Source organism: Paramormyrops kingsleyae, chromosome 20 (genome assembly GCF_048594095.1).
Source record: "Paramormyrops kingsleyae isolate MSU_618 chromosome 20, PKINGS_0.4, whole genome shotgun sequence".
Taxonomy (NCBI): domain Eukaryota; kingdom Metazoa; phylum Chordata; class Actinopteri; order Osteoglossiformes; family Mormyridae; genus Paramormyrops; species Paramormyrops kingsleyae.
Window position 1 is genome coordinate 23370808 of NC_132816.1, and position 18482 is coordinate 23389289.

General features: G+C 48.5%; 1 protein-coding gene across 5 annotated transcripts in view; it reads right to left on the minus strand.

Annotated features, from left to right (window-relative positions):
* Nucleotides 1–6753: 6753 nt before the first annotated feature.
* Nucleotides 6754–18482, minus strand: part of vti1a (vesicle transport through interaction with t-SNAREs 1A) — a 101802-nt gene continuing 90073 nt past the window's right edge. For all 5 annotated transcript variants that reach the window (XM_023839625.2, XM_023839626.2, XM_023839623.2 and 2 more), the window contains one exon: nt 6754–7646. Coding sequence is in view for 3 of the 5 variants with exons in the window: in XM_023839626.2 (XP_023695394.1) it covers nt 7553–7646 (94 nt within the window). In the remaining 2 variants the exon portion in view is untranslated. The remainder of the gene's footprint in view (nt 7647–18482) is intronic.

Genomic DNA, 18482 nt, shown 5'->3' on the forward strand with positions numbered 1-18482 from the left:
CTCCTCACCTTTGGCGCTGGGTGACACAGAAACTCACATGGACAGAAAGGAACCTCTTAAACAAGGAGGCGCTGTTGGCTGACATTTCCTTCTAACCTGTAGCTTAGAACCATACATAAATAACCATTTGGCTTAGCAGAACAATATGCTGACAGAGGCTTCTGCTGATGCAGGAGTGTGGCCTGTACTCAGGATGGGATATCAGTGCCATTTGAGCAGCTGCAGGAGCTCACTGCAGAGAGCCTTTAGCACAGAGGACTGAAGCTCCCAGAAAGATGTGTTAACAAAAATTTCAAGGGGGAAATACACATGTAATATAAATAAGATATAAGGCCTGTAGTTTTCACTGAACTACGATACCGTTTTACAACCGTTTCCAAAAAAGCTGGGACGCAGTTTAAAATGTAAATAAAAACAGAATCCAATGATTTTCCAAATCATATAAACCCATATTTAATTGAAAATAGAACAGAGACAACACATAAAATGTTTTATGACAAATATATGCTTAATTTGAATTTGATTCAGGACTGTCAAAAAAGTTGGGACAGGGGCATGTTTACCACTGAGTTGCATCACGTCTTCTTTTAACAGCACTCTGTAAACGTTTGATAACTGCCAAGTTGCTGGACAGTTGCTGGAGTTTTGAAAGTGAAATGTTGTCCCATTCTTGCCTGATATAGGATTTCAGCTGTTCAACAGTTCGGGGTTTCCTTTGTTGTATTTTTTGTTTCATGATGCGGCAAATGTTTTCAATGGGTTACTGAAGGCAGGACTGTCTAACACCTGGATGCTTCTCCTGCAGAGCCATGAGTTGTAATAATTGCAGAATGCGGTGTGACACTGTCTTCCTGAAATATACAAGGCCTTCTCTGACAAAGATGTTGTCTGGATGGCAACATATGTTGCTCCTGTATATCTCATTCAGCATTAATGGTGCCGTCCTGTCCTAGATGAGAAAGCTACCCAAGCCATGGGCACTAATGCACCCCCCATACCATCATGGATGCTGGTTTTTGAACTGTCCTCTAATAACAAGCTGGATGGTCCCTCTTTTCTGTAGCCCGGAGGATAGGGCATCCATGATTTCCAAAAAGAATTCAAAATTTTGATTTGTCAAACCACAGGACACTTTTCCATTTTGCCTCTGTCCGTCTTAAATAAGCTTGGGCCCAGGGAAGTCAGTGGCGTTTCTGGATCATGTTTAGATGTTTAGTTACTTCATGCGTGGTAGATTTTCATCAGGTATTTGTGGATGCAACAAAGAAACTGAATTCTCAGACAATGGATTTTGGGAGTGTTCCTGAGCCCATGCAGTGATTTCCACTGTAGAATCATGTCTGTTTTTAATGCACCGAGATCCGAAGATCATACCTAGACATGAAACGGTATGAAAATTTAATATCACGATAATCGTGACCAAAATTATCAGTATTATGGCAATGTTGTTAAAATGGGCCTAAAATGTTTATAAAGTACTGATAAACAAACAATTTCACCAAGTATTACAATGACAACCACAAATAAAAATAGCAGCACTATACACTTTAAACATAATAATAATAATAACGCAGCAAATAAAATAAAACGATGACAAAATGTTTTTTTTTTTAAAAAAAACCAAAAAACAAATACTGTGTATTCCACTATCATTGACTCTGGCTAATTCCTGCCTCTGTACTTCGTCCTTAAACTGGCTATGCTAATATTTGCTTCTTTCTCAAAGTACCAAAACTACGGTGCCTGGTGCGGTGGAAAAGCGCCCTAAGTGAGCTGCTTCACCTCAGCCTGTGGCCTCCTTGTGTGAGTTCTAAGTGAGCTGCTCCTCTTCAGCCAGCAGCCTCCTTGTGTAACCTCTAAGTGAGCTGTTCCTCCTCAGCCAGCGGCCTCCTTGTGTGGCCTCTAAGTGAGCTGTTCCTCCTCAGCCAGCGGCTTCCTTGTGTGACCTCTAAGTGATCTGCTCCACCTCAGCCAGCGGCCTCCATTTCTGAGCTCTAAGTGATCTGCTCCACCTCAGCCAGCAGTCTCCTTGTGTGAGCTCTGGGTGAGCTGTTCCTCCTCAGCCAGGGGCCTCCTTGTGTGACCTCTAAGTGAGCTGTTCCTCAGCCAGCGGCCTCCTTGTGTGACCTCTATGTGAGCTGCTCCTCCTCAGCCAGTGGCCTCCTTGTGTAACCTCTAAGTGAGCTGTTCCTCCTCAGCCAGCGGCCTCCTTGTGTGACCTCTAAGTGAGCTGCTCCTCCTCAGCCAGCGGCCTCCATTTCTGAGCTCTAAGTGATCTGCTCCACCTCAGCCAGCAGCCTCCTTGTGTGAGCTTTGGGTGCGCTGCTCCACCTCAGCCAGCGGCCTCCTTGTGCGAGCTCTGGGTGTGCTGCTCCTTCTCAGCCAGCAGCCTCCATTTCTGAGCTCTAAGTGATCTGCTCCACCTCAGCCAGCAGCCTCCTTGTGTGAGCTCTGGGTGCGCTGCTCCACCTCAGCCAGCGGCCTCCTTGTGCGAGCTCTGGGTGTGCTGCTCCTCCTCAGCCAGCGGCCTCCATTTCTGAGCTCTAAGTGAACTGCTCCACCTCAGCCAGCGGCCTCCTTGTGTGAGCTCTGGGTGCGCTGCTCCACCTCAGCCAGCGGCCTCCTTGTGCAAGCTCTGGGTGCGCTGCTCCACCTCAGCCAGTGGCCTCCTTGTGTAACCTCTAAGTGAGCTGTTCCTCCTCAGCCAGCGGCCTCCTTGTGTGACCTCTATGTGAGCTGTTCCTCCTCAGCTAGCGGCCTCCTTGTGTGACCTCTAAGTGAGCTGCTCCTCCTCAGCCAGCGGCCTCCATTTCTGAGCTCTAAGTGATCTGCTCCACCTCAGCCAGCAGCCTCCTTGTGTAACCTCTAAGTGAGCTGTTCCTCCTCAGCCAGCGGCCTCCTTGTGTGACCTCTAAGTGAGCTGCTCCTCCTCAGCCAGCAGCCTCCTTGTGTGAGCTCTGGGTGCGCTGCTCCACCTCAGCCAGCGGCCTCCTTGTGTGACCTCTAAGTGAGCTGCTCCTCCTCAGCCAGCAGCCTCCGTTTCTGAGCTCTAAGTGATCTGCTCCACCTCAGCCAGCAGCCTCCTTGTGTGAGCTCTGGGTGCGCTGCTCCACCTCAGCCAGCGGCCTCCTTGTGCGAGCTCTGGGTGTGCTGCTCCTCCTCAGCCAGCGGCCTCCATTTCTGAGCTCTAAGTGATCTGCTCCACCTCAGCCAGCAGCCTCCTTGTGTGAGCTCTGAGTGCGCTGCTTCACCTCAGCCAGCGGCCTCCTTGTGCGAGCTCTGGGTGTGCTGCTCCTCCTCAGCCAGCAGCCTCCATTTCTGAGCTCTAAGTGAACTGCTCCACCTCAGCCAGCGGCCTCCTTGTGTGAGCTCTGGGTGAGCTGCTCCTCCTCAGCCAGTGGCCTCCTTGTGTGAGCTACTCCTCCTCAGCCAGCGGCCTCCTTGTGTGACCTCTAAGTGAGCTGCTTCTCCTCAGCCAGCAGCCTCCTTTTGTGAGCTCTAAGTGAGCTGCTCCTCCTCAGCCAGCAGCCTTCTTGTGTGACCTCTAAGTGAGCTGCTCCTCTTCAGCCAGCAGCCTTCTTGTGCGAGCTCTGGGTGTGCTGCTCCACCTCAGCCAGCAGCCTCCTTGTGCGAGCTCTGGGTGTGCTGCTTCACCTCAGCCAGCAGCTTCCATTTCTGAGCTCTAAGTGAGCTGCTCCTCCTCAGCCAGCAGCCTCCTTGTGCGAGCTCTGGGTGTGCTGCTCCACCTCAGCCAGCAGCCTCCTTTTGTGAGTTCTGGGTGCGCTTCTCCACCTCAGCCAGCAGCCTCCTTTTGTGAGCTCTGGGTGTGCTGCTCCACCTCAGCCAGCAGCCTCCTTTTGTGAGCTCTGGGTGTGCTGCTCCACCTCAGCCAGCAGCCTCCATTTCTGAGCTCTAAGTGATCTGCTCCACCTCAGCCAGCGACCTCCTTGTGCAAGCTCTGGGTGTGCTGCTCCACCTCAGCCAGCGGTCTCCTTGTGTGACCTCTAAGTGATCTGCTCCTCCTCAACCAGCGGCCTCCTTGTGTGAGCCGCTCCTCCTCAGCCAGCGGCCTCCTTGTGTGACCTCTAAGTGAGCTGCTCCTCCTCAGCCAGCGGCCTCCTTGTGCGAGCTCTGGGAGTGCTGCTCCACCTCAGCCAGCAGCCTCCTTGTGTGACCTCTAAATGAGCTGCTCCACCTCAGCCAGGGGCTTCCTTATGTGAGCTCTGAGTGCGCTGCTCCTCCTCAGCCAGCAGCCTCCTTTTGTGAGCTCTAAGTGATCTGCTCCTCCTCAACCAGCGGCCTCGTTGTGTGAGCTGCTCCTCCTCAGCCAGCGGCCTCCTTGTGTGACCTCTAAGTGAGCTGCTCCTCCTCAGCCAGGGGCCTCCTTGTGCGAGCTCTGGGAGTGCTGCTTCACCTCAGCCAGCAGCCTCCTTGTGTGACCTCTAAGTGAGCTGTTCCCCCTCAGCCAGTGGCCTCCTTATGTGAGCTCTGGGTGTGCTGCTCCACCTCAGCCAGCAGCCTCCTTGTGTGAGCCCTGGGTGTGCTGCTCCACCTCAGCCAGCAGCCTCCTTGTGTGAACTCTAAGTGAGCTGCTCCACCTCAGCCAGCGGCCTCCTTATGTGAGCTCTGGGTGCACTTGTGATGGTCCCCGCATTACTGCAAAGTTGTGTTTTCAGCTATTTCAGTGTCAGCCAATCACCATGAAGAAAAGTAATGTGATGCTATGAGAGGCCAGCCATTGCACCAGTCAGATGACAGAGAGAGGCAGGGACTACACTGTATTGACTATCTGATGTACAGCAGACAAGCCCAGTACGTGGAGGTCGCAGTGCCCCAGTGGTGGCAGAGCTGCCGTCCACTGCCCAAGCTGTGCCCATGTCTACCAGGAGCTTGCTCTTGCTCTTTGAGAAGCTCAACAAGCCTCTTTTGCCCAGGAAAATCTACCTGCAGTTCTGATCCAAAACCCATCAGTCAGAAAATGAAGGTAACACTTCTTGCGACGTCCTCATTGTCATAGCCCCGCTCCTGATCCAGGCTGCCCATTATGGGCGTGGGCATGCGCCTGGCGTGGGCGTGCAGCGCTGGCAGTCGAAGTCACTTTTAGGGGTTACAACATCAAGCTTAATTAAATATTAAAGTGTGACTGTACCTGCTGCTATTGTGGCCCCTCGGAATAAGATATAACCTATTTTTGACAAGTTTTCATCTTCCTCCGTGGAAGACACTACATGAAACCAAATCAGTGGCAGGGAGGAGGGTAATGAATAATCTATTCCTTATTCTGGAAGGGAGGGAGACAGACTCCTAGCAGATGATAGCAGGAGGCCCCCAAGCTACCGTGCGACATGGCTAATGTTTAAATAATAAAAAGGAATATAAACAAATCATTACCCCCCCACGCTGTTTTTTTAAATGCAATATCTTAATGAACATAATAGCCAGGACTAATAATGAAAGAAAATATAAACATCTAAATGGGCACGAGTTGTCGGCGATGCTCAATTATTCCCTTGTCAAGTTTTTATTTTTTAATGAGGCCCTCTGGGACTGACGTCTGTCAGTCAGCCGTGACTTTCTGACACCATTACAACTTCAAATACAAAGCAGCCATGCAGCCTTTCTGAGACTGCAGGAATGAAACCATCTGACAGGTTGGGAGAAAAAACTATAGTACAGAAACAGAAACACACACACACAGAAACAGACACACAGACACACACACACACACACAAATGCAGTCACACACATACAGAAACAGACACACACCAGACACACAGAAATACAAACACAGACACACACAAACACAGACACACACAAACACAGACACACACATACAGAAACAGACACACACCAGACACACAGAAATACAAACACAGACACACACACACACACACAAACACATAAACACACACACCAGACACGTAGAAATACAAAAACAGACACACAAACACATACATACACACACATGCACACGCATACCAGACACAAACACAGACATACACACACAGACATACACAGACACACACACAAACACAGACATACACAGACACACACACAAACACACAGACAAATGCAACCACAGCCTCACACCGACAGGCAGTGAGAAGCACACAGACATGACAGGAAGACACAGATGCAGAGATACAGGCAGAAGCAGCCCATCATTCCCTGTGCCGTCTGCAGAGAGCAGTCGCTCGGGTCATTATCTGATGAGGTTTGTCAAACCGCTTGGGCTCTCTTTCCCTTCTTCTCCTCCTCCTGCTTCTTCTTCCCTTCTTCATTATTCCTCATCTTAATGATAACTCTCGACGGGTTAGCCCCACATGGGACGGACAGAGCTGCACAATTTTGTTGCCCATTAATTTGGCCCTTTGAAGGCGGCCACTGTGAAGCAGCAGCACCAGCAGCACCGGCAGCCCCCCGCCAGGCAGCTTCCAAAACCAGCCGCTCCTCTTGCCCTTAAACAGAATACCAAATGGAGCTGGTCGCCGTGGCGCCGCTGGGCCCCGATATTACAGCGTCCTCCGCTGAAGCGCGTCCCCGAGTGTCCGCAGACGGTGGCTCTGCTCTTGCGAGGCTCCCTGGGCGCCCCCCGGAGGCGAGGGCACCCCCAGCCTACACCGAAGGGTGTGTTTTGCTGCTCTGTGCTGCCTGCTCTCGCAGTTTTCTCTCGCAGTTATGCCAGCAAGCTTATCATCATCAGCCGCCCACGATATTCCAGCTTTTGGGTGATTGAAAGGAGATCTCTTAGGGTTTATAGTTTCAATCATTTTATTTGAAGTTTTTCTGCAACCTACTCATCAAAACGACAAGCAACATTTTGACTTATTAGTGACACCTGAAGATAGAAGTGCGGGAGCAGAAACACACAAAACCGAGGCTGGTGTGGTGTGAGGGCAGCCAGGCGCCTCTGTGGGGGAACCTGCCCCAAGCTGTCCTGCTCGCTGGGCCAGAGGCAGCCGCAGATGCACCAGCGTGCTCAGCGTGCAGGGCAGGGTTGTGCGCTTGCTGTCACTTCAGACTACACTCAGGGCCACCAGCACCCACCTTCAGAGGTGACGTGACCCTACACAGCCCTCTGCTGCCGCACATGGCCCCGGGAGGGCAGGACCCAAACTCGGACCAAAGCTTTATCTGTCTCTCTCCTCACGCAAACATTGTAAGAAAATTCACAAAATTCACAAAAACTGAGACACAACAAAGTGAAGCAGGACAGAGTTAGCACATAAAAACAGTAAACCCCCATATTCCACAATCACCCCCACCCCCCACATCAAACAAGCATAATAATGTACAGATAGCCAATGTGCCATAGTAAAGAGGTAATTCTTCTGAATTAGGGCTATAGGGAGCTTCCATGCAAAGACGTGAACAATAAGATGAACAGCCGGGAATAAAAGGCCTGGGATGGTGACCTCTGCACCTTCAGCCCAGACCGAACATGTGCTTGGGGGGATGGGGACATGATTCATGTGACCGCTTTGTCCTAATTAGTCCCGCCAATACTTCTGTCTCCATCAATCATATGGGAGAGGATGGGGGTTGGGGACAGTCACTGCCCTCTGAAGTTGAAATACACAGCCAAAACAATGGTGAGAAGAATGACGGCCCCCAAGACGAAGATCAGGATACGGTTCTGAATGACCCTGTGGAAAAGACAGAGAAGAGATGTGACAATGAGGCTGAGGTCTGGACCACGTGTTGTGACCATGAGGTCGAGGTCTGGGCCATGTGTTGCAACTGTGAGGCCAAGGTCTGGGGCATATGTCGTGACCATAAGGTTGAGAGCATAAGGTCTGGACGTGTTGCAACCATGAGGCCGAGGTCTGGACCACGTATCTCGATCATGAGGGAGTGGTGTAAAGCAAGAACCAAGGCTGAAGGGTTCCCTGTTGTGTTCCCGCTGATGCCTCCTGAATGTGGTGTCTTAGCCGTGGATGTGTTTTTAGCCCTGAGTAATATCAGTTATGAATATTGCTTGATGTAGAGTGTAACCTCAACACACAAACCTTCTTACTGTGTGTCTGTTTACCTACACCAAAAAATACAAGGTACAGCTATAAATAAGAGACTTGAAATGAGAAAATTCTAGCGCAGCACTTTTTACTGCAGGCTCAGGCTGAGCATCTGATAAATCCAGCTCTCAAGCTCAGATCATCCACTCAGGACCTTCTGACCTTTTTGTGACATCATTCCATTCTACTCAGTATGACTTGAAAATCACCTCCCTCAGCCTTGTGTACCCCAGCATCATGGGTCTCAGACTGGTGGATGAGCGCACACACTTATTCAGATCTACCTACACACTAACAGAAAGCTTAGCTCTGAAAAACATGCTTTCCACTGACACTTTAATACCTCAGATGTTGTACTGTTTACTCTTCATCCACCTGTAACTTAGGATAGTGTTGGTGTTAAAGCAGAAACACAACCCAGACGCCCATCCCAGGCAGCACAGAGCATGCAGGGGGTGCTTAACAAACTTGACTGTCACCCCCTGCACAGCACATTCTTCAGGCAGAGGAGTCTGTTTAGTGGCAAACTACAGTCACTGTCCTGCTTCACTGGCAGACTGAGGAAGTCCTTTGTCCCCCAAGCCAAACAGCCCTACAACAGGCTCTACAACAAGCTGAACAACACATCATGGAGTGAAATTGACCTTTATGCATGAGGCTGTCTCTGTGCTCCCACCATGCCAACCCCCCCATAAACTACGAATGTGCATTTTCATACCATGGTACAGTCATTTTACTTTTTATATTTATTATTTATATTTAATAGATTTTATAGAGTAAGTGTATTTTATATATATATATATATATATATATATATATATATATATATATATATATATATACAAACTCTACAAGGTGATGCATGTCACAGAGCAGGCCTACTCAACGTGATGCTTGTTGTAGATGGAGCAGACATATCCAACGTGAAGCGTGTTGCAGACGGAGCAGGCCTACTCAACCTGATGCCTGTCGCAGAAGGAGCAGGCCTATCCAACGCAATGCATGTCGCAGACGAAGCAGACCTATCCAACGCAATGCCTGTCGCAGATGGAGCAGGCCTACCCAATGCGATGTATGTCACAGATGGATCAGGCCTACCCAACGTGATACTACGCTAATGCTAAAGGACTTTCAACCAGAATACATGTCCAGCCCTTACAAAAGGTACAGTGAAGGACGGAGGGTATAAACTAACCCCAGGGATCAGCCTCAATGCTGGTATAATTCATAACTACCACACCATGGGGACACCGAGTTAGGATAATTTTTGGATCATATAAGTGAATTAAAAGTGGAAACAACCACCAAATCACAAGCTGTGGTTCATATTCCCAAGTCCACATCTTGTTGGAGGGGGATGGAGACTCAGCGAATCACAAGCACACTCACATGCACACAGAGTGACATACATTAGAGAAGCAGGGGCACGTGACCGATCGCTGCCATGGGGGGTGTTCAGCGTGCTTCTGAAAGTAGGCCTGCAGGTTTATGACTGCATGCCTGTACACGTGTGCAGAGGCAAGTGCATGTGGGAAAGGGAGAGTGACTGTAAACCTGCTGAACACGGATAAAAGAGCAGAGAGAAGGCAAAAAAGCAGCCAGAGAAAGTGCGTTTAACAGGGGAGGTGGTGGAAAAAAATTCCTCTGAGACAGATAAAAATAATGAGGACTTTTCTGTCAGGAAAGATTTACAAAATCGTACCAGTGTTATTAAAATTTAAAATCTTTTTTTTTCCTCTGCAGTTCTTCTGCAGCCCTTATTAGCAGATTAATGAGGACTGGGAGACACCTTCACAATGTGAGGGCTTGTTGTGCAAAATAAACTCAAGCCCTTCTTCTCCAGGGCTGAAGGTAGGAGACGTGTGAGCGCATCCAGGCAGAGACACACACGGTCGCAGACATGCACACACATGCTCAGGCACGCACGCACACACATGGACACACACGCGCACACACAGACACACACACAAGCTGCAGCTTCTTTATGGAAAAAAAACCAAACAAGTTCCAGATTTTTTTTTCTCTGACTGGGCAATAAAACAACATAAAAATCAACTGCAGCAGTGAATGGGCTGGCAGCTGGAAAGGACTGCCTCAGCCATCAACACGCTCCTTAACACTTTGACTGATGGACAACATGTGATCCATACACACATTGGGGGTTGACTCATCTGCATGAGAGCTGATGTTTTCTTTCTGTGCTAAGCAAACGTAACCAAAATGAATTTTCCATCAGACTCCTCCTTGCTGCAGAACGTAACATGTAGTTGTCAGAAAGAGCCCTTCTCTTCCTGGACATACTCCTTGGCACTCAGAGAAGCCATCACAGGTATGATTACCTACTGAGCAATCAATTACTCAGAGCCAGGAGGCCAAACGCATTTCTTCCCTCTCATCTGAGGGCTGGGATTTTGTTATTCCAGCAAAGGCTGCGGGCATGAATAGCTTTAAATGCATGACTATGGGAGTCCTGCATTCTACATGTTACTGCTGGACAGGAAAGGAAGCCCAGGGAGGGAGGAAGGAAGGAGGGCAGACATTTCAGTGCCTCCCATAAATTATACAGTCCAGACACTGGACCAAGGGGTTGTACGCAGATTTATGCAGGCCTCGGGTGGCATGTATGAGCTACCCAAAGGGCCCAGATCACATACCGCTAGAGCAAACAAGCCACGTTTTCTGTCTGCGAGCACATGTGTGTGAGATGTGGGTCATCTGATCATGCACACAAAAAGAACCAGCTTCATGGTAAAAACACAAATACTGCACAAATACATCTGGATGTCCGATACCACTACAGGTGACAGCTAAAAAGAGTCACCTGAAGAGGCAAGGTGTTCACTTACACTACCCGGAGGTGTGTGTGAGCGTATGAGGCACAGCCTTTTATGTCCAGAACCTCACACCTGCCCTCACCTCTGAAAATCAGCCACCATTCCCAGCAACATGAACACATTTAGTCACAGTATGGAATCACTTCTGTTGCAGGTGGAATGAGAGCCCAGGATGTGACTCACCATTAAACAAACAGTGTAGACCAGAGAATACACAGAGCACAATGGAGCAGGTGAAAAGCTGTATGCAGCAATGATGATGTAGGCATGTGATTCAGAATGTGACGCTGCATGCAGAAGGTGAACTAACTATGCATGAAACAGGCATACGAATTTGGGATATGACGGCACATGGAGCAGGTAGACTGACCATGCATCAAGTGGGCATGCAGTACAAGATCTGTTGTTGCTTGGAGCAGGTGAACTGACCATGTATCAAGCAGGCATGAAAATTTGGCATTTTCGAGGGCTGACTTTTTGTTAAGTGAGCATGTGAATTTGGGATGCGATGTCACATGGAGAGGGAGGACTGACCATTTGCTAAATGGTAATGCAATTAGGGATTTGATGTCGCATGGAGTAGTTGGACTGACCATGCATCAAGCATGCATTCAAATTTGGGATGCGTGGAGCAGGTGACGTAAGATGTCTTAAGTGGATATGCAGTTTGGAATTGATGATGCATGAGGTAGGTGGACTGATCATTTGTCATGTGGGCACGCAAATTCATAATATGATGTTACATGAAGCATGTAGACTGATGTGTCAAGTGGGCATGCAATTTGAAATATGTTGTGTATGGAGTAGGTGAATTGGCCATTTGTCAAATAAGCACGCAAATTTGGGACATGATGCCAAACTAGTCAAGCAGGCATGTGAATTTGGGATATAATAACAGATGAAGAAGGTTGACCATGCATAAAGCAGACATCTGAGTCTGAGATTTGTAGCTGCATGGAGCAGGTGAACTGAAGACATATCAAGTGAGCAGGCAAATTCTGGATATGAAGTCGCATGGAGGTGGACTGTCTGTCAAGTGGGCATGCAATTTGGCATGCGATGCTGCACTAAACAGGTTGACAGATCATGTGTGAATCAGGCTAGGAATCTGAGATGCCACATGGAATAGGTGGACTGACCATGCATCAAGTGATCTTGCAATCTTTGGGATATGCTGCATGGAGTTAGTGGACTAAAGATGCATTAAGTAAACATGTGAATTCAGGATATGATGCTGGAGGAACAGAGGATGATACACTATGAACTTTGGAGAGCTGCACAATACAGAGTGCAAATGGACAATTTCAGCAATGAACGAAGTATGGAGATGATGATGTGGAGGGGACGGTGCAGACGAGAATGATGCGCATAGCGGAAGATGCAGAGAGGGAGTGGACTCAGTAAGAAAGCTGACACACTTCTTACAGCAGGAAGAGCCTCAAAAAGCAAGAGGTGAGGAGGAAAGCAAGTAAACAAACAAACATTTTTATCTGAAACATGTGGAACTGAGTCGGATAAGCGGCGAGCAGCATACAGGCTGTAGGTGTCAGAGGCCGCTCAGCAAAGAGGGGAGCGGGAGCACCAACAAGCAGGGCTCACTCTACAGCTTCATACATTTTTTATATGGCAGCTAACAATCCAGCTAGCAGCCTAGAGTGGGACTGGGACCTTCAGCAGATACGGTGTGGGGGGAGGGGGATTGGGGCAGAACAGAACGCACGCATGAGCGCGCGCGCGCGCACACACACACACACAAACACACGCGCACACACACACACACGCACAGACAGACACACACACACACACAGACAGACACACAGACACACACACACGCACGCACACACACGCGCACACACAGACACACGCGCACACACAGACACACACACACACACAGACACACACACACAGACAGACAGACAGACACACACACACACACACACACACACACACACACACACACACCATTTTCAATTACTTTATGGGATTTTCAACAACTTCAGCCTGCAGCAGCACTCCAATTGCGCAGTGCCTCCAATCTGCAGGGTACAAGTAGCTTCTTAGCATTCAGCTTTTTCACAAACATACAGACATTCTCTTGCACCCGTTTCTATATAAATTAATAACCAAAACAAACCCTGAACATGTGACTGTCCTGTCCTGTGTTGCTGATGACCTGGAGTGACCTAAGACACAGCTCTGACCTGCCTAAGTAGAGCTCCAAGCTGGCTGCTGCTTCACACTTAAAATGGTGACTTCACAGACCATCATTTTCATCTGTTGAAATGTCCAGAAATGGTCATGGCAGCATAGAAGAAGCAGGACTTGTACATTTTCTGCTAGAATTCAGTAAAAATTTGCAATTAAACAGTAATTACTTTATATGCACTTGAAGTCCTGCAATACTCTTCTGATTCTGATCTGACGCCAGTGTTTTTTCCCAGTCCTTAGCCCTACTGGGCAGGTTTTTAATCCAGTCGAGCATTTAATTAGTTGGGTGTCAGCTGAAAAATCATTGCAGTTTTCTGCATTAAACCTAGATATTAGTAATAATTGCAAGTGAAGAAATGACTAGGTTCCAAATATCTTTGTCCTGCAAATTACAAAGTTCATTTTCAATTAATCTATGATTCATTATTTGTAGGTTTAGAGTAATTCTCTAAATGGTTTTGTAAATTAAAATAAATTAGCAAATACAGTTGGGTTTGTTGAAGTTTGACGTGATAAAATGACGGCAAAATATAATGATTACTTTATATAGCAGAAATGTCCATAACAGTATTTTAACGTTAACTTACTGGTTAATGAATTAAAAATTTACAATAAGCTCTCAAATAATGCACTTAATTAACAGCACAAATCAAGTGAATTGAAAGCTTGTGTGAACTTCATGCCAGCGTATGGAGGGGGACATAAGGACCCAGGCTGGGCCATCACTGCTTTGGCTGCACTCCCCATCTTCATTTTGTTATAAAGGCAAAGGAACAGCAGACTTCTGCACACGCTTTATGTCAATACCTAGGAAAAGGAACAGGAGGTAACGTAGTCAATGACCCATTGGAGTCTTTGAGCCTCAGAGAGCAGGAACACACAAGGTGCTTCTGTCAAGCCCGGGCCCAACATGTCCATGGGCAACCGTTCATATATTAAAGAAATGATCCAAACAAAAACCTGTGCAGGCAGCATGACGAACAGCTGTTCTGCATCACATAGCCTGCTGAAATGACGAAACAACTCAGGATCCACAAACCCTCAAAATGAAGAGGAACAGGATTGTTCAGCTCTGAAATCTCATTCAAGATCATAATTCTTGAGCTATGTTTTGGCCATTTGAATTTAGCAGGAAAGGAGAGCTGCATCTAAACATGCACCAGGGATTGATTTACACTGTCCTGGTACATGTGAATGAGTCAAAGCTCCGTTTGTGAGGCACACAGAGACTCACTGTCCCAGTACATGTGAGTGAGTCAGAGCTCCGTTTGTGAGGCACTGAGAGGCTCACTGTCCTGGCACATGTGAGTGAGTCAGAGCTCCGTTTGTGAGGCACACAGAGAGTCACTGTCCAAGTACATGTGAGTGAGTCAGAGCTCCGTTTGTGAGGCACACAGATGCTCACCGTCCAGGTACATGTGATTGAATGAGAGCTGTCCAGGTGACTGTACTCAGCTGTGGAGGAAGTTTTCTGACTGTGAAGTAAGATTATGTTATGCATTCATTTGATCTGTATCAGCTGTCAACAGTTTGTGGGTGTCCACAAAGAGGGGGATGCAATTAGTGTCCTCGTTAGGCACGCAATAAAGGCAAAGGGACTGCAGAACTAGGGTGTGGTGGAGCTGAGCTACTGCTGGAGAATGTAATTGCTGTCCATAGTCATATCCCACTGCCCACCTGCTCTCTTTCCCTGCCAACACCCCCCCTCAACTTAAAATTCTTAGCTATCTGGAGTGTCATTCCACACTGCTGCTTTTGACACTACAAGTGAGGTTTTAGTCTCCCTAAATTATCGATGTGGCAGCATTAAAATTGCAGGCTGCACCCCCCCACACACACCACCCCCCACCCCCCCCACAGCGGACCCTGAGCGGGACACTCAGCATCGAAGCTGCTCAGGCTTCCTACCCCGCCATCGATGGGAGAAGGCCGTAGCAGTATCACCCTTATCGACTTGTTGCTCCTTCTCCATTTGGTTAGTGTCCCTGGGGGCTGCAGTCGATAGACTCTGTGCTGTGTCTGACTAATAAACCGCCCCAACCCCTGGGGGGCAGGCTGGAAAAGACACCGGAAAATCTATGTCAGTGCAGTGCTGGGGGGGCTGAGACTAACTGCACTGACAGCCGCACAAATTAACTGGTGATAATACCCCTTCTGCCCTCACCCAGAATCACCTGGAGCGCCCGTCTGTCTCTGTGCCACGCAGGCCATGTAGCTAGAGAAATAAAATCCTACTTTTTCAATTTTAATTTCCTCAAATGAATAAGGTTTGATTCCATAATTACTGCCTAGTGTTTAGAAACACTACACTACAGTGGCATTCACACCCTCTGGAGCGTAATATGATGCTGGTTTTGACTAGACTGTACATGATAGCTACAGAAACAAGTTCTAGAGGCAGGGACATGGGTGTGCCCACAAAACACGAAAAAGAAAAACAACAAGCGCACAATCAGATACCATCTTTGAGCATGAACACACATGCAAAGCAATGGTAAAGTGTTGGAGCCAATGTATGTGTAGCAGAAATGGGAGGTATGTGTCAGCCCCAAAACACCGGCCTCCCTGCTTGGAATCCACCAGCACTACAGACGACTGCAGAGCCTTGAAAGGCGGGAAAATAAGCCTGAATGAGAGGATGCAGACGCCCAAGTGGTAATGCCAAAGCAGCACAGAAGGCAGCATACAGCGCACCTCAGATACCCGTCAGCCACTGCCACTGCGTCTGTCACTTCATACACTTTAAGACAAGGCTATGGGTGCAGATCATCAGGTCCTCACCGCAGCTCATCAATAAAGGTGTCCTCATCCAGCTCGAGGAATGCTTTAGGAGACAGCATGGTGTTCCATCACAGTCTCCGTGTGGCCCACCCTGCCTGACAGTCCCAGCCCTTCACTAATGCACAGGGGTGGAGCACACATGCACTTTCAATTACACCCAGTCAGGAAGGCAGCCTCTGATTGGTCCAGAACGGCATGCCTGTTCCACCTCCCCATCAGGCGACAGGCTCGTTTTCCGATCACTGTCTCGATGACAGGCACCCAGCCGCTTTATGACCTCAACTCCCTGCCTCCATGCCATTGCCGCCTAACAGACGTGTGGCTCTCTGATCAAACAGGAAAACAGACTCTAGGTCCCCAAACGGCCAACCAGCAGCAGTAAACAATGTGCTCCTTAAATATCACACATATGCAAAATGCTTCTGCCTGCCGCTGACGGTGTTCCCAAAGCCAGCAATGGTGTCTCTGACCCAAAGAGCAATAATTAGCAAGCCAAGGCTGAGATTTTGGAGATAATGAGCTCTTCTACATGCTAGACGGATGCCTTGTCCTGCTGATTCACCTGACAACCTCAGTGTTAAGATACACGTGATTTCAACTACAAACTACATCTGTGGCAGTTTGTTAAGTGTACCATCTACAAATTATTGCTGTAGATGAGGCAGACAGGTAGAGTCCTGAGGAAAGCAGAAAGAAAGACCCTAACACACACAAAGCAACAGCTTGGCGGATAAAAGAATGAAACATTTACTTAATCTTGAGCCTCCCTGTGAAAAACATTAGGGTCTAACAGCATCATTGCGACTGGCAGCAGCATGGTTTTCCCTGACAATGCCGCCTCTGCAGCGCACGGTACTGCGACACCAAGGCCAGCAACACACATGCATGCACATGAATCATGACACACACACGCATGCACGTGAATCTCCACACACACGCATGCACGTGAATCACAAACGCCTGCGCAAAACACTGCTCAGGGGAAAACTAAGTAAGCAATCAAAAAGTCTGCTTTACTTCAATGGAATACCTCTGTGTTATGAAATAAAATGATATTTAAAAATGAGAGAAGAAAAATCTGAAAGGGTGCTAAAAGACGCAGATGAGGCAGGCAAAACAGCAGTGATTCTTAGTGCTAAGAGACGCAGATGAGGCAGGCAAAACAGCAGTGATTCCTAGTGCTAAAAGACGCAGATGAGGCAGGCAAAACAGCAGTGATTCCTAGTGCTAAGAGACGCAGACGAGGCAGGCAAAACAGCAGTGATTCCTAGTGCTAAGAGACGCAGACGAGGCAGGCAAAGCAGCAGTGATTCCTAGTGGTAAGAGATGCAGACGAGGCAGGCAAAGCAGCAGTGATTCTTAGTGCTAAGAGACGCAGACGAGGCAGACAAAGCAGCAGTGATTCCTAGTGCTAAGAGACGCAGACGAGGCAGGCAAAGCAGCAGTGATTCCTAGTGCTAAAAGACGCAGATGAGGCAGGCAAAACAGCAGTGATTCCTAGTGCTAAGAGACGCAGATGAGGCAGGCAAAGCAGCAGTGATTCCTAGTGGTAAGAGACGCAGAAGAGGCAGGCAAAGCAGCAGTGATTCCTAGTGGTAAGAGACGCAGACGAGGCAGGCAAAGCAGCAGTGATTCCTAGTGGTAAGAGACGCAGACGAGGCAGGCAAAACAGCAGTGATTCCTAGTGCTAAGAGACGCAGACGAGGCAGGCAAAGCAGCAGTGATTCCTAGTGGTAAGAGACGCAGACGAGGCAGGCAAAACAGCAGTGATTCCTAGTGCTAAGAGACGCAGAAGAGGCAGGCAAAGCAGCAGTGATTCTTAGTGCTAAGAGACGCAGACAAGGCAGACAAAGCAGCAGTGATTCCTAGTGCTAAGAGACGCAGATGAGGCAGGCAAAGCAGCAGTGATTCCTAGTGGTAAGAGACGCAGATGAGGCAGGCAAAGCAGCAGTGATTTTTAGTGCTAAGAGACGCAGACGAGGCAGACAAAGCAGCAGTGATTCCTAGTGCTAAGAGACGCAGACGAGGCAGGCAAAGCAGCAGTGATTCCTAGTGCTAAAAGACGCAGATGAGGCAGGCAAAACAGCAGTGATTCCTAGTGCTAAGAGACGCAGATGAGGCAGGCAAAGCAGCAGTGATTCCTAGTGGTAAGAGACGCAGAAGAGGCAGGCAAAGCAGCAGTGATTCCTAGTGCTAAGAGACGCAGAAGAGGCAGGCAAGGCAGCAGTGATTCCTAGTGCTAAGAGACGCAGATGAGGCAGGCAAAACAGCAGTGATTCCTAGTGCTAAGAGACGCAGATGAGGCAGGCAAAGCAGCAGTGATTCCTAGTGGTAAGAGACGCAGAAGAGGCAGGCAAAGCAGCAGTGATTCCTAGTGCTAAGAGACGCAGAAGAGGCAGGCAAGGCAGCAGTGATTCCTAGTGCTAAGAGACGCAGAAGAGGCAGGCAAAGCAGCAGTGATTCCTAGTGGTAAGAGACGCAGAAGAGGCAGGCAAAGCAGCAGTGATTCCTAGTGGTAAGAGACGCAGACGAGGCAGGCAAGGCAGCAGTGATTCCTAGTGCTAAGAGACGCAGACGAGGCAGGCAAAGCAGCAGTGATTCCTAGTGCTAAGAGACGCAGACGAGGCAGGCAAAGCAGCAGTGA